This window comes from Pristiophorus japonicus, chromosome 27 (genome assembly GCF_044704955.1).
Source record: "Pristiophorus japonicus isolate sPriJap1 chromosome 27, sPriJap1.hap1, whole genome shotgun sequence".
In the NCBI taxonomy this organism is placed as follows: domain Eukaryota; kingdom Metazoa; phylum Chordata; class Chondrichthyes; family Pristiophoridae; genus Pristiophorus; species Pristiophorus japonicus.
The window spans coordinates 5887187-5902907 of record NC_092003.1 but is presented as its reverse complement, the minus strand read 5'-3'; the positions used below and the strand labels follow the sequence as shown (position 1 = coordinate 5902907).

General features: G+C 49.6%; 1 protein-coding gene across 2 annotated transcripts in view; it reads left to right on the top strand.

Moving 5' to 3' along the window:
• Nucleotides 1-3656, top strand: part of LOC139239438 (acylphosphatase-2-like) — a 104969-nt gene extending 101313 nt beyond the window's left edge. For both annotated transcript variants that reach the window (XM_070868171.1, XM_070868172.1), the window contains exon 5: nucleotides 1903-3656. In XM_070868171.1, the coding sequence (XP_070724272.1) occupies nucleotides 1903-2017 (115 nt within the window). In that variant the 3' untranslated portion in view covers nucleotides 2018-3656. The remainder of the gene's footprint in view (nucleotides 1-1902) is intronic.
• Nucleotides 3657-15721: the final 12065 nt, after the last annotated feature.

The following is a 15721-nucleotide window of genomic DNA, read 5'->3' as shown; positions in this document are numbered from 1 at the left end:
ATCAAGTCAGACCAAAATTACATTGCAGTGATTAGCGTAAGTGTTTCATTATTGTGCTGTGGTGTTTTATGTCCTCCATATGTACTGTACAATCTAACAGTCGGGATCCCTGTTGAGTCATAATTCCACCATGCCTTGTATTTGTCCTGTGGCAAAGGCAATACCCATTAAAACGCCTTGAAATTACACTGTATGAATGCTTAAAACAATTGGTACAGCACAGCAGGAGGCCATTCGGCCCATCGAGCCTGTGCCAGCTCTCTGCAAGAGCACTTCAATCCCACTCCCCCGTCCTTTCCCCGTAGCCCTGCAAAGTTTTTTCCTTCAGGTACTTATCCAATTCACTTTTGAAAGCCACGATTGAGTCTGCCTCCACCACCCTCTCAGGCAGTGAATTCCAGATCCTAACAACTCACTGCGTAAATAAGTTTTTCCTCATGTCTGCCTTTGGATCTTCTGGCTATCACCTTAAATTCCTCTAATACATTAATAGAGAAAGTAACCTGTGTTTTTTTTAGTTAATGTTTCCATTAAAATAGCAGGCAATGGAAGCTGATATTAAAAGTTTATACGCTAATAATTGCTTGGTTTGACTTCAGTGCCCCCGACTTCACTTCGTTGAGTATATTCAAGGCAGAGATCGATAGATGCTTTTGATGCCTTGCAGCCCCATTGCAGTGTGACTGACTGCTCAAAATACCTGAATCTGAACTAACAGAACCCAGTCTGGGTCTACCCCTGAAGCAGATGGTCCATTTGCAAAAACTGCAGTGTCTCATAATTCTGCATTGTCAGTCGCTTGACAATATCGATTGGGGAGAAGGATGGACAATTGGGGCGACATGCCACTTTGGTGCTCCACTGTTAAAAACAGCCAGTGACTTGTTTGTAGCTTCACCCCCCCAACCTCTGGCCGTGCTATTAGAGAGATGTCGAATGGAGTGCCAAGCACTTGCACTTACGGGTTGGGTAAAATTGTCAAATACCTCATAGAACCAGAGAAATTTACGACATAGAAGGAGGCTATTTCTGCCCATCGTGTCCACGCTGGCCAACAAAGAGCTATCCAGCCTAATCCCACTTTCCAGCTCTTGGTCCATAGCCCTGTAGGTTACGGCACTTCAAGTGCACATCCAAGTACTTTTTAAATGTGAGGGTTTCTGCCTCTACCACACTTTCAGACAGTGAGTTCCAGACCCCCACCATCCTTTGCATGAAAAGATTTCCCCTCAAATCCCCTCTAAACCTCCTACCAATTACTCTAAATCTATGTCCCCTGGTGGTTGACCCCTTTGCTAAGTGAAATAGGTCCTTCCTATCCACTCTATCTAGGCCCCTCATAATTTTATACACCTCAATAAGGTCTCCCCTCAGCCTCCTCCGTTCCAAAGAAAACAAACCCAGCCTATCCAATCTTTCCTCATCGCTAAAATTCTCCAGTCCTGGCAACATCCTCGTAAATCTCCTCTGTATTCTTTCTAGTGCACCCTCGGCCAGTGGCAAAGCTGGGTTATGAAGTTACAAATGCTTTGGGAGCAGGTAGTCTGCCAACCTTTTCACCTGTGGAATGGTTTATGGCATAAGGAGACACATAAAGAACAACGTACGATCTTTAGGTATGAGCTGTGTTAAAAATTAAGACTCAGCACACTGTATCCTACTATAATCCTTCTTTTCCTAGCAACTTAAAAATGTACCTTCGCTTTGATTCCTCTTAAAAAATTGAGTACTGAACAATTCATCCGTGATGTTCACACTGTTTGACACTGAGCACATCCTCGGTGTCACAGATACAAGGACAGTTACCAAATGCCAACACGAGTTATCTGCTGTCTCTATCAATTTGCTTTTCATGTCTCTGCTGCCAGGCTCCAATCATTTATTTTCTGCTCCCTGTTGCAGGATGAACTGGCTGAAATCCGTGGGCAGCCCGATGTCCCGGATCGACAAAGCGCACTTCTCAAACGAGAGAGACATCTCCAAACTGGACTTTGACACTTTCTCAACCAAATACTGAACTCTTGAGATATTACAACAACAGATGCTTGCTGGAACTTGGCTGATATCACCTCCAATCTCATTTAGCTGGGTGGGGAGGGATAAAGAAGGCACATTTATAGAATCCGAGAGATTGGAGACTTGGGGGGGGGGGGGGTGGAGGGAAGGGGAGTAATTTGCTCACTCTCCATATTGTTGCTTGATCTATGTTTCCCATAAATACTTTCTGTTTTTATGGTCTGGCAGTCAACCTCCATGCATCTTGTAAATACTGTTTACACTGACGGCACAGTAGGGAGTCCTGTTGGTATTTGGTTCTGCTGCACCGCAGAGCTTTAGGGTGTCTCTTGGTTCCCCAGATGTTATGAGGAATGTTGTTGAATGGACACCTGTTCCTTCCCAGCAGGGAAAAGTTGGGAACAAGTTGCCTCACTCTTGTATACTTTGTAAGGCGCTTTTTACTTTGTGGCTTAGGAGAGTCCAAGTCCTGAGAACACGATACTATAACTGGCTTCCCTGTATTGGTTTTGTGCTTTTATGCCTGAGGTCTGCCACCAGTCTCCCGCTGGCCTTTTGGCTCCGCCATCTTGTCTCAGCTCATCCGCTGCTGAAGCCCTCATCCGTTACTTCTACACTTGACTACTCCAACGCACTCCTGACTGGCATCCCACATTCTACCCTACGTAAACTAGAACTGATCCAAAACTCGGCTGCCCCGTGTCCTAACTCGCACCGAGTTCCGCTCAGCCATCACCCCCTGTGCTCGCTGCCCCGTGTCCTAACTCGCACCGAGTCCCGCTCACCCATCACCCCCTGTGCTCGTTGCCCCATGTCCTAACTCGCATCGAGTCCCGCTCTCCCATCACCCCCTGTGCTCGTTGCCCCGTGTCCTAACTCGCACTGAGTCCCGCTCACCCATCACCCCCTGTGCTCATTGCCCCGTGTCCTAACTCGCACCCAGTCCCGCTCACCCATCACCCCCTGTGCTCGTTGACCTACATTGGCTCCCAGTTAAGCAATGCCTCAATTTCAAAATTCTCATCTTTGTTTACAAATCCCTCCATGGCCCTCGCCCCTCCCTATCTCTGTAATTTCCTCCAGCCCCACAACCCCCCGATATGTCTGCGTTCCTCTTAATTCAGCCCCCTTGTGAATCCCTGATTATAATCGCTCAACCATCGGTGGCCGTGCCGTCTGCTGCCTAGGCCCCAAGCTCTGGAACTCGCTCCCTAAACCTCTCTGCCTCTCTACCTCTCTTTCCTCCTTTAAGACAGTTCTTAAAACATACATCTTTGACCAAGCTATTGGTCACCTGCGCAAATTTCACCTTGTGTAGCTCAGTGTCAAGTTTTTTTTTGTCTTATAACACTCCTGTGACGCACCTTAAGATGTTAAAGGCGCTATATAAATACGTTGTTGTTTTGATAGCAGATCCGAAGTGGGTCTCCACTGCTGTCAGAGTAAGGTAGTTTGGCCGATTTACACCAGGAAATGCTGTTGACTGGGAGAGTCTTGCGCGCCACAATAATATAAAAAACACCTTCAGTGACTACTTCGAACAGCTTTGCATTTTAAAGAAGAAATCTTTCGGATGATTCTGTTGGAAATGCTTAAGTTTGGTGTAAACTGACTGCATTAAACTGGAACTGGAACTGTGAGGGTTGCCTGAAGTTAATAGTTTATGAGCATCATGTTATAGCTCAGTGCTGTTTGTAGGACGGATTGAACGAGGAGAGGCGTGAGTTCGGGGCCCAGAAGAGGCGAAGGCCCAGGGGCAGCACGGGCCCAGCCCACACTGAGATATGTGTGTGCACTGGGTCCGTGCAGCAGAGCAGGTCTCCAGTCGTCCTGGTTAACCCTTGCCACTGGACCAAGACCTAGCTCTGTCAAGCCCGTGTGGTGGCTGGTGTGCAACGGCCACCCCACGTTAAAAGAAATCCACGCACAGGCATCTTCCACCCTTCAACATGTAGTTCAGGATCTGGAATATTAGGTCCTTCATTGAAACACCTGTGAACTCATCCCTTTTTGGTGTGGAAGCAAGTCATCCTCGCTTCGAGGGACTGCCTAAGAGAGAGAGTAGGAAGGAATCATGTCATAAAAATTGCTTTGTGGGTGTCCGCCACAGTTTATGGTAAGTTTTTGGCACCGCACAGCGCATCAACTCTGTTGAGTGTCATGTCATTTTTGGGCTCCGGCAAGCAGCCATTGGGAATTTCACTCCTTCAATGTTCTAACATCTGTTTTCCAACCCACAACACGCAGTTAAACAAACAAGTGACACAAAGGCAAACTACTGCAGAGGCTGGGAATCGGAAATAAAAACTGAAAATGCTGGAAACAGTCAGCGGGTCGGGCAGCGTCTGTGGAGAGAGAAATAGAGTTAACGTTTCAGGTCAGCAACCCTTCGTCAGAGCTGGCAAAGGTTAAAGATCTAACAGGTTTTAAGCAAATAGTGGCAGGGAATGGGGAGAGGTGGGGGCGCCAATTCATTGGGTAACACAGGCTGGTTTGCACATGAAACTAGCGAGGTTTCTGTTATGTATTTGCTTCATGGGTTCTTTGCTTAAAAATTCATAGCAACACATTGCTATTAAGAACGAGTTGGTTTATTAACAAAGCTTTAACAATCACACGTCACATTACCAGTTCATCCACCAGGCTCACAACTGCAAACCTCATCGTGGATGACCGAGACCCAACTGGCTGGGGTTTTATTGAGTCTTGTGAACATCACGTGACTGGCTAAGCCACTCACAATGCAACAGCTCTAGAACTATTTTTGGTATAACTTTAAATCAAGTGCCTCCTTTTTTAAGGGCACCAAAACCCACAAGTTAACAATTAAAAACTAAAGGGAACCTTGTCAAATCAAATTAAAATTTTGCTCCCTGTTGAAATGATGCACTCTAGTCCTTCCGGTGTCCACCTCTCGCGGAAGGCCGCGAGCGTACCGGTGGACACCACGTGCTCCATCTCCAGGGACACCCTGGCGCGAACGTAGTCGCGGAAGAGAGGCAGGCAGTCCCCCTCTGTAGCACATTGTAGTGTATTTGCTTCATGGATTCTTTGTTTAAGAATTCATAGCTGGTTTATTAGCAAAGGTTTAACAATCAAAGTGAACATCACCAGTTCATCCACCAGGCTCACAACTGCACGTCTCATCGTGGAGAACCTGAACTCAACTAACTGGGGTTTTATTGAGTCTTGTGAACATCACGTGATTGGCTAAGCCACTCATGTGCAGCAGTTCCACAAACCTGTGAGCATGCTCACAGGTGCATGCATTACACATATATTTGAAGTATTATGGGTTCCTGAGTAAAAGTTCCTCGAGTCCAAATGCTGGCTCTTCAGTTAACAAAATTAAAGGCGAATTTTAGGAGATTGAGTGATGCAGTGGATCTGACACTAGCTCTTCATCTTGAGGATCTGAGTTCAAATCAACCCCAGACTGCCGGTGTGTAAACTCCTCTGTCTGCTGAATTGAGTTTGGCTACTAGCACTGCCGAGTGGGCGCATAGCAACTGCCCCATAATTTGGTACTAAATTGGCAATTTCACAGAGAGAGAGAGCTGGTGTGGAAATTGGAAAAGCAAGAACAGGAGGAGGCCATTCAGCCCCTCGAGCCTGCTCCGCCATTCAATGAGATCCTGGCTGATCTGTGACCTAACTCCATCCACCTGCCTTTGACCCATATCCCTTAATACGTTTAGTCAACAGAAAGCTATCAATCTCAGATTTAAAATTAACAATTGACCCAGCATCAATTGCCGTTTGCGGAAGAGAGTTCCAAATCTCTCCCACTCTTTGCATCTAGAAGTGTTTCCTAATTTCACTCCTGAAAGGTCTGGCTCTAATTTTTAGACTAGGCCCCCTAGCCCTACAATCCCCTAACCAGCGGATATAGTTTCTCTCTATCTACCCTATCTGTTCCCATTAACATCTTTAAAACTTCAATCAGATCACCCCATAACCTTCTAAATTCTAGGGAATACAACCCTAGTTTGGTTTGTGTAATCTCTCCTCGTAACTGAAACCTTGGAATCTGAATATCATTCTGGTAAACCTACGCTGCACTCACTCCAAGGCCAATATATCCTCCCTAATGTGTGGTGCTCAGGACTGCTCACAGTGCTCCAGGTGTGGTCTAACCAGGGCTCTGTACAGCTGCAGCATAACTTCTACCCCCTCGTATTCCAATCTTTTGGATATAAAAGCCAGCATTCCGTTAGCTGGAATGTCACACAGGCAGAATAGAAGGTTGGAACTGAGTGGAACAAGTGTTACTCGGCATCTAACATTTGGAAAGCAGTGGCAGGATCGGTCTGCATGGATTTATGAAAGGGAAATTATGCTTGACAAATCTATTAGAATTTTTTGAGGATGTAACTGGTAGAGTGGACAAGGGAGAACCAGTGGATGTGGTGTATTTTGACAAGGTCCCACACAAGAGATTGGTGTGCAAAATTAAAGCACATGGTATTGGGGGTAATGTACTGAAGTGGAAAGAGAACTAGTTGGCAGACAGGAAGCAGAGAGTCGGGTTAAACAGATCCTTTTCAGAATGGCAGGCAGTGACTAGTGGGGTGCCGCAGGGCTCAGTGCTGGGACCCCAGCTATTTACAATATACATTAATGATTTAGATGAAGGAATTGAGTGTAACATTTCTAAGTTTGCAGATGACACTAAGCTGGGTGGCGGTGTGAGCTGTGAGGAGGACGCTAAGAGGCTGCAGGGTGGCTTAGACAGGTTAGGTGAGTGGGCAAACGTATGGCAGAGCAATATAATGTGGATAAATGTGAAGTTGTCCACTTTGGTGGCAAAAACACGAAGGCAGAATATTATCTGAATGGCGACAGATTAGGAAAAGGGGAGGTGCAATGAGACTTTGGTGTCATGGTACATCAGTCATTGAAAGTTGGCATGCAGGTACAGCAGGCGGTGAAGAAAGCAAATGGTATGTTGGCCTTCATAGCTAGGGGATTTGAGTATAGGAGCAGGGAGGTCTTACTGCAGTTGTACAGGGCGTTAGTGAGGCCTCACCTGGAATATTGTGTTCAGTTTTGCTCTCCTAATCTGAGGAAGGACGTTCTTGCTATTGAGGGAGTGCAGCGAAGGTTCACCAGACTGATTCCTGGGATGGCAAGACTGACCTATGAGGAGAGACTGGATCGACTGGGCCTGTATTCATTGGAGTTTAGAAGGATGAGAGGGGATTTCATAGAAACATATAAAATTCTGACGGGACGGGACAGGTTAGATGCAGGAAGAATGTTCCTGATGTTGGGGAAGCCCAGAACCAGGAGACATAAGGATATGGGATAAGCCATTTAGGACTGAGATGAGGAGAAACTTCTTCACCTCAGAGAGTTGTTAACCTGTGGAATTCTCTATCACAGAAAGTTGTTGATGCCAGTTCATTGTATATATTCAAGAGGGAGTTAGATATGGCCCTTACGGCTAAAGGGATCATGGGGTATGGAGAGAAAGCAGGAATGAGGTACTGAGGTGAATGATCAGCCATGATCTTATTGAATGGTGGTGCAGGCTTGAAGTGCCGAATGGTCTATTCCTGCACCTACTTTCTATGTTTCTATGTTTCTTACTACTGAACTGGAGTTATCAGGCTAGATTGTTGTGCTCATGTCACTGGAGTGATACTTGAACCCACAATCTTTCTGACTCAGAGGCAAGTGTGGTACCAACTTAGCTACGGCTGACACAAAGAAAGGCAGATGTGGAAAAAAAAAGAGGTGGGCTAGAGAAGACTTTAACAATGGACACTTAATTATCCTTCAAGATAGGACACATGCAGCTGACTCCTGTTGAGGTGCAGTTCCATCCTGGGGCACCTTGAGCACTTCTATACCCTACCCAACTGTCCATTGCTCACACGTGTGCCTGGACAGTGAATGCCGGGTACTTGATGAGGGGTGGGGTATCACAATCAACCATAACCCAGTCCTGACATCAACCGACATTCACGCACACGTGTTCCAGCAGTCACTGGATAGCAACCAGGAGCATGAGTCTTGGCTTGATTTATTTTCCACTTCCCAGCCCAGAGCTACAGGAGCCAATCCCAACTGCGAAAGTCAGCCAACTTAACAATAACACGTCTTAAAATAGGGCCTTTAACATAGAAAGCAGTGTTTTACAGATTGGTTAAAGAATTAAACTAGAGACCTTCCGGGGAGTGTGATTCAGTACTGACGCAGATAGACCCTTTACCTATTGGACAATCGGGGGAACTGCCGCCTTGTGTCTTTATGGAGTGAAAGCAAGAACGACTTGTATTTATACAGCACCTATCATGACCACCGCACATTACAATTAAGTCATTTTGAAGTGTAGTCGCTGTCAACTTTGTTGTCTCATAATACTCCTGTGAAGCACCTTGGGACCTTTCACTACGTTAAAGGCGCTGTATAAATACAAGTTGTTATGTAGGATATTTGCACACAGCAAGATCCCACAACTAGATACTCTTGTGTTAGTGATGTTGATTGAGGGATAATTATTGGCCGAGAACACCGGGGATAACTCCCCCTGCTCTTCTTCCAATAGTTGCCGTGGGATCTTTTACGTCCACTTGAGCGGACGGACGGGATCTTGGTTTAATGTCTCATCTGAAAATCTGCCCCTCCGACAGTGCGGCGCTCCCTCAGTACTGCCCCTCCGACAGTGCGGCGCTCCTTCAGTACTGCCCCTCTGACAGTGCGGCGCTCCTTCAGTACTGCCCCTCTCCCTCAGTACTGCCCCTCTGATAGTGCGGCGCTCCCTCAGTACCGCCCCTCCGACAGTGCGGCGCTCCCTCAGTACCGCCCCTCCGACAGTGCGGCGCTCCCTCAGTACCGCCCCTCCCACAGTGCGGAGCTCCCTCAGTACCGCCCCTCCCACAGTGCGGCGCTCCCTCAGTACCGCCCCTCCCACAGTGCGGCGCTCCCTCAGTACCGCCCCTCCCACAGTGCGGCGCTCCCTCAGTACTGCCCCTCCCACAGTGCGGCGCTCCCTCAGTACTGCCCCTCACACAGTGCGGCGCTCCCTCAGTACTGCCCCTCACACAGTGCGGCGCTCCCTCAGTACTGCCCCTCCCACAGTGCGGCGCTCCCTCAGTACTGCCCCTCCGACAGTGCGGCACTCCCTCAGTACTACCCCTCCAACTGTGCGACGCTCCCTCAGTACTGCCCCTCCGACAGCGCTCACTCAGCACTGCACTGGAGTGTTAGCCTAGATTTGTGTGCTCAAGACTCTGGAGTGGGACTTGAACCCCCAGCCGCCTGACTCAGAGGTGAGGGTGCTACCCACTGAGCCACGGCTGACATGTAGTGCATTAGAATGAACTAAGCAAAATAATGGTCCATTTTCCGTACTCCTTGCCTGACAGTTTGGATTGACAGCTTGGCCTGCGTCTCTCCCCTTCCCTCGAGGGTAGCCGATTGTCCACAGGGTCGGTGGCAAGGTTCGTGTCAGACCAGAACAGATCATGTCCACTTGGCATTGCCACCTCTCCCCGGCAGCTCGTGCAGCTGAGAGCCTGTGAACGCATTACTAAAAAAAGATTGAGGCTGCATGCAGCCATTGCATCTGACACCATTCTGTCAGCCACTGGGGCCCCTTCTCACTATCGCTCACTCCAGATGGACAGCGCTTCTGCCCTGAACGTGAGACAAAGGAGCAAATAGTTCTTGCGTAACGACGGGAAAATATACAGGCCTAGAAATTAGACATCGCCCCGTTCGGGGGGCGCTAATACTCGGGAGGCGCGAGACTTAGCGCCAGGTGCAGAAGTCTCGCCCCGCTCGATAAATTCGGGCGATCGCCCCCCCCCGGGCAGGAAACGCTCCATTTCCTTCCTGGGGCGTACGCCTCAGGGGTTCATCCCTCAATTAAAGGGAATGGCCCTCGCTGCCGACTCTTCAGAAGAAGAAAGCAGGCAGAGTGCCGGGCTGAGCGATATCCTGGCCACGACCCCGCGGAAAAAAACGCAGCAATGTTCCCTTTCATTTTCACCCCGGTAGTGGCCAGCCAGCCGATATGTATCGCCCGAAGCTGTCGCTGTTCTCGCCCCCAGGGGAGCTAACTGGAGGTGCATAGCAGCGCAATATCTCCCCCATTATATATAAATAATATTGTACTTGCATCAGCTTTACCAGCTAATGGTTGATGCAGCGCAGTCACCAGATAAATGCAGTGATAAATGCTATTCATCCCACCTTAGTTTATCCAGCTGGAAAGTACTACAATCCCCCCCCCCCCCCCCCCCCCCCAGCCACAATGTCAGAATCTAAATTATAAGAATTAGGAGCAGGAATAGGCCACACAGCCCTTTTGAATATCTGTCTGAGGCTAAACCAGACTGTTCGCAATCTAGGTATTCTAGTTGACCCTGAAATGAACTTCCAGCCACAAATCCGCGGAACAACTAAAACCACCTACTTCCACCTCCATAACATCGCCCGTCTCCGCCCTTGCCTCAGCTCATCTGCTGCTGAAGCCATCATCCATGCCTTTGTTACTTCTACTCCCAACGCACTCCTGGCTGGCCTCCCACATTCTACTCTACGTAAACTAGAGGTGATCCAAAACTCGGTTGTCCCGTGTCCGAACTCGCACCAAATCCCGCTCACCCATCACCCCTGTGCTCGCTGCCCCCGTGTCCTAACTCGCACTGAGTCCCGCTCACCCACCACCCCCTGTGCTCGCTGCCCCGTGTCCTAACTCGCACCGAGTCCCACTCACCCATCACCCCCCTGTGCTCGCTGCCCCGTGTCCTAACTCGCACCGAGTCCCGCTCACCCATCACCCCCTGTGCTCGCTGCCCCCGTGTCCTAACTCGCACCGAGTCCCGCTCACCCATCACCCCCTGTGCTCGCTGCCCCCGTGTCCTAACTCGCACCGAGTCCCGCTCACCCATCACCCCCTGTGCTCGCTGACCTACATTGGCTCCCGGTTAGGCAATGCCTCGATTTTAAAATTCTCATCCTTGTTTACAAATCCCTCCATAACCTCGCCCATCTCTGGGGAATGTAAAAGAGGGGCGGGGGCTGCCAGGAAGCCGGTTTATCATCTGTACAGCTGCAGTGTAAAGCACCTTCACATGATTTCCAAGATTCTTACCTCAAATCAGAAGTCCATGTGATGTGCTGATCCATCTTTGTGGTATGAAGAGCTGACTGATAACGTTCCACAATTTGTTTCTCACCAGTTTTAACCTGTGCTCCCTTGCCCTACTTTCATGACATACTCTTGAAGTAGCATGCAGGATTTACTCTTTCTATACTGTACATTACTTTAGATAAGCTCACCTCTCAGTTGAACATAAGACTTGGAAAGAAAAGAAAGACTTGCATTTATATAGTGCCTTTCACAACCACCGGACGTCTTTACAGCCAATGAAGTACTTTTGGAGTGTGGTCACTGTTGTAATGTGGGAAATTAGGAGCAAGAGTCAGCCATTCGGCCCCTCGAATCTGCTCCGCCATTCAATAAGATCATGGCTGATCTTCGATCTCAACTCCGCTTTCCTGCACTGTCCCCCTCGAGTTTAAAAACTCTATTGATCTCAGCCTTGAATATACTCAACTTCAATACGAAAGATCCCACATTTCAGCAGACTTTCCTCATAATTTCCTGCTTTTTTGGGGGTGGCTGGAGGGTGAGAAGAATGTATTTTTGCTTTCTCTGACATGCGAAAGGATGTTACTTATTGTACGTCACCTGTTGTGCTACTGCTGCTCAGTCCCGTCTTTCAGCCGCAGACTGTCTCAGCTGCAGATTTCATGTCTACCGTTAAAAATCGCTTCTCCCCTCTACCATCCCGCGTGCCTTTCTTCTGTTGAAAGGGCAGGTTGCTTTCAGAACTGTGGGATCCGTCACCTTATTAAATTTTAACTTTGTTAACGATAGACCTGTTTTTCTCATAGATGGAGAATTAGCTAAACTTGGCTGCAATTCAAATATCTGACCCCTTTTGAAAGAAAGAAAGACTTGCATTTATATAGCGCCTTTCACCACCACTGGATGTCCCAAAGTGCTTTACAGCCAACGAAGTACTTTTTTTTGAAGTGTAGTCACTGTTGTAATGTGGGAAACGCTGCAGCCAATTTGCGCACAGCAAGCTCCCACGGCAATGTGATAATGACCCAGATCATCTTTTTTTGTTATGTTGATTGAGGGTTAACTATTGGCCCCAGGACACCGAGTATAACTCCCCTGCGTTTCTTCAAAATAGTGCCTTGAGGTCTTTTACGTCCACCTGAGGGAGTAAACGGGGTGTCAGTTTAACATCTCAGCCGAAAGACGGCACTTCTGACAGTGCGGCACGCCCTCAGTACCGCCCTCCGAAAGTGCGGGCTCCCTCAGTACTGCCCCTCCGACAGTGCAGAGCTCCCTCAGTACAGCCCCTCTGACAGTGCAACGCTCCCTCAGTACTGCCCCTCCGACAGTGCGACGCTCCCTCAGTACTGCCCCTCCGACAGTGCAGCGCTCCCTCAGTACTGCCCCTCCGACAGTGCAGCGCTCCCTCACTACTGCCCCTCCGACAGTGCAGCGCTCCCTCAGTACAGCCCCTCTGACAGTGCAACGCTCCCTCAGTACTGCCCCTCCGACAGTGCAGAGCTCCCTCAGTACAGCCCCTCTGACAGTGCAACGCTCCCTCAGTACTGCCCCTCCGACAGTGCAGCGCTCCCTCAGTACTGCCCCTCCGACAGTGCAGCGCTCCCTCACTACTGCCCCTCCGACAGTGCAGCGCTCCCGCAGTACCTCCCCTCCGACAGTGCAGCGCTCCCTCAGTACCGCCCCTCTGACAGTGCGACGCTCCCTCAATACCGCCCCTCCGACAGCGTAGCGCTCCTTCAGTACTGCCCCCCCCAACAGTGCAGCACTCCTTCAGTACTGCAGTGTCAGCCTAGATTTTTGTGCACAAGTCCCTGGAGCGGGACTTGAACCCACAACCTTCTGATTCAGAGGCGAGTGTGCTACGCACTGAGCCACTGCTGACACTGTCTGGAATCTGGAATCACGAAGATCTGGAATGCACTGCCTGAAAGTGCAGGGGAAGCAGATTCAATCGTACCTTTGGATAAATACACGAAAATCGCAGGGCTATGGCGAAAGAGCAGGGGAATAATTGGATAGCTCGTTCAGAGAGCTGGCACAGGCACAGTGGGCTGAATGGCCTCCTATGATCAGTGGAGACTGGAGTGGGCTTAGCCGTGATACACCCGTTGCCCATTAGCCGGCTGGCACTGTGTAAACTCGCACATGAAGGATGGCTACGTTGGCAAGGTAGGGCTGCTGCATCCTGTGGAACCCGTTCCTGCCCGAGAATGGCTTTGGGAGAGATGGGGAGGGGACCGGAGAAATGAAATAACAAGAGGTGCGTTTTATTATAACGTCTCTTTGATGTCACATTGCAGAGGTTGCAATAATCCCTGATTGCCGGCTTCAAATTCGGGCGCTTTTATAAAATAAACAGTGGGGACAGAGCAGGCTGCAGATCCGAGGGAGCTGCTGCTGATTTGTGGCTCTGCAGATAGAGGGAATTGTTTGCTTTGACAGCAGACGCCATCTGGCCTTTGTTACTGTGATCACACAGCTGTTCCTCAGGCTCCTGCAAACTGGTTCTGTTCAACATAACTGACCAGAACAAGACCAGGCAATTTGAAAGGCACAAGACTAAACAGCCCAGACAAAAGCACAGCAGATTTGCACAAGGGAACTATTCTTCAAGAGGTTGGGGGCTGATCTCCTGCGGTTACCGCTCCTTGTTGTGGTGTCAACCGTGGCTCAGTGGATCCCACCCTCGCTTCTGAGTTGTGGGTTCAAGTCCGACTCCACAGTCTTGAGCCGACACTGCAGTGCAGTGCTGAGGGAGTGCTGTACTGTTGGAGCGGCAGTGCTGAGGGAGTGCTGCACTGTCGGAGGGGCAGTACTGAGGGAGCGCCGCACTGTCGGAGGGGCAGTACTGAGGGAGCGCCGCACTGTCGGAGGGGCAGTACTGAGGGAGTGCCGCACTGTCGGAGGGGCAGCCTTTGCGATAAGATGACCAACCGAGGCCCCGCCTGCCCTCCTAGGTGAACGTAAAGATCCATCGCACTATTTCCGGACTAGGTTGATTCCGGGGATGAGGGGGTTGACTTATGGGCTTCTACTCATTGGAATTCAGAAGAATGAGAGGTGAACTTATCGAAACGTATAAGATTATGAGGGGGCTTGACAAGGTGGATGAAGAGAGGATGTTTCCACTGATGGGGGAGACTAGAACTAGAGGGCATGATCTTAGAATAAGGGGCCGCCCATTTAAAACTGAGATGAGGAGGAATTTCTTCTCAGAGGGTTGTAAATCTGTGGAATCGCTGCCTCAGAGAGCTGTGGAGGCTGGGACATTGAATAAATTTAAGACAGAGATAGACAGTTTCTTAACCGATAAGGGGATAAGAGGTTATGGGGAGTGGGCGGGGAAGTGGAGCTGAGTCCATGATCGGATTGGCCATGATCTTATTAAATGGCGGAGCAGGCTCAAGGGGCCGTATGGCCTACTCCTGCTCTTATGTTCTTATTGGAAGAAGATCAGGGGAGTTCTCCCCGGTGTCCTGGTCCAATATTTATCCCTCAACCAACATCACGAAAACAGATGATCTGGGTTATTATCACATTGCTGTTTGTGGCCCCCGGCCTGCGAGCACCATCGGAGCAGGCCGGGGAGCGGAAGGAGCAGCCTGGCAGCGTACTGCTCCAGGGAGCAGCGCATGTTGGAGCAGAAGAGCTACGGCAGTGAAGAGTGACGTCATCAAGGTCCAGGTCGGTGATTGGAGCGTGGGCAGGTACAGCTGGAGCGGCGAGGTCGGGGCGAAGGAGCGGCGAGAGATTGTAGAGGGACATGATGATGCAAGTGACCGGGGCCCAGGAGAGGCGAGAGTTCGGGGCCCAGGAGAGGCGAAGGCCCAGGGGGCAGCACAGGGCCAGCCCACACTGCGATACGTGTGTGCACTAGGTCCGTGCAGCAGAACTAGTCTCCAGTCCTGGTTAACCCTTGCTACTGGACCAAGACCTAACTGTCAAGCCCATGTGACTAGCGGGGTACCGCAAGGTTCTGTGCTGGGGCCCCAGCTGTTTACATTGTACATTAATGATTTAGATGAGGGGATTAAATGTAGTATCTCCAAATTTGCAGATGACACTAAGTTGGGTGGCAGTGTGAGCTGTGAGGAGGATGCTATGAGGCTGCAGAGTGACTTGGATAGGTTAGGTGAGTGGGCAAATGCATGGCAGATGAAGTATAATGTGGATAAATGTGAGGTTTTCCACTTTGGTGGTAAAAACAGAGAGACAGACTATTATCTGAATGGTGACAGATTAGGAAAAGGGGAGGTGCAACGAGACCTGGGTGTCATGGTACATCAGTCATTGAAGGTTGGCATGCAGGTACAGCAGGCGGTTAAGAAAGCCAATGGCATGTTGGCCTTCATAGCGAGGGGATTTGAGTACAGGGGCAGGGAGGTGTTGCTACAGTTGTACAGGGCCTTGGTGAGGCCACACCTGGAGTATTGTGTACAGTTTTGGTCTCCTAACTTGAGGAAGGACATTCTTGCTATTGAGGGAGTGCAGCGAAGATTCACCAGACTGATTCCCGGGATGGTGGGACTGACATATCAAGAAAGACTGGATCAACTGGGCTTGTATTCACTGGAGTTCAGAAGAATGAGAGGGGACCTC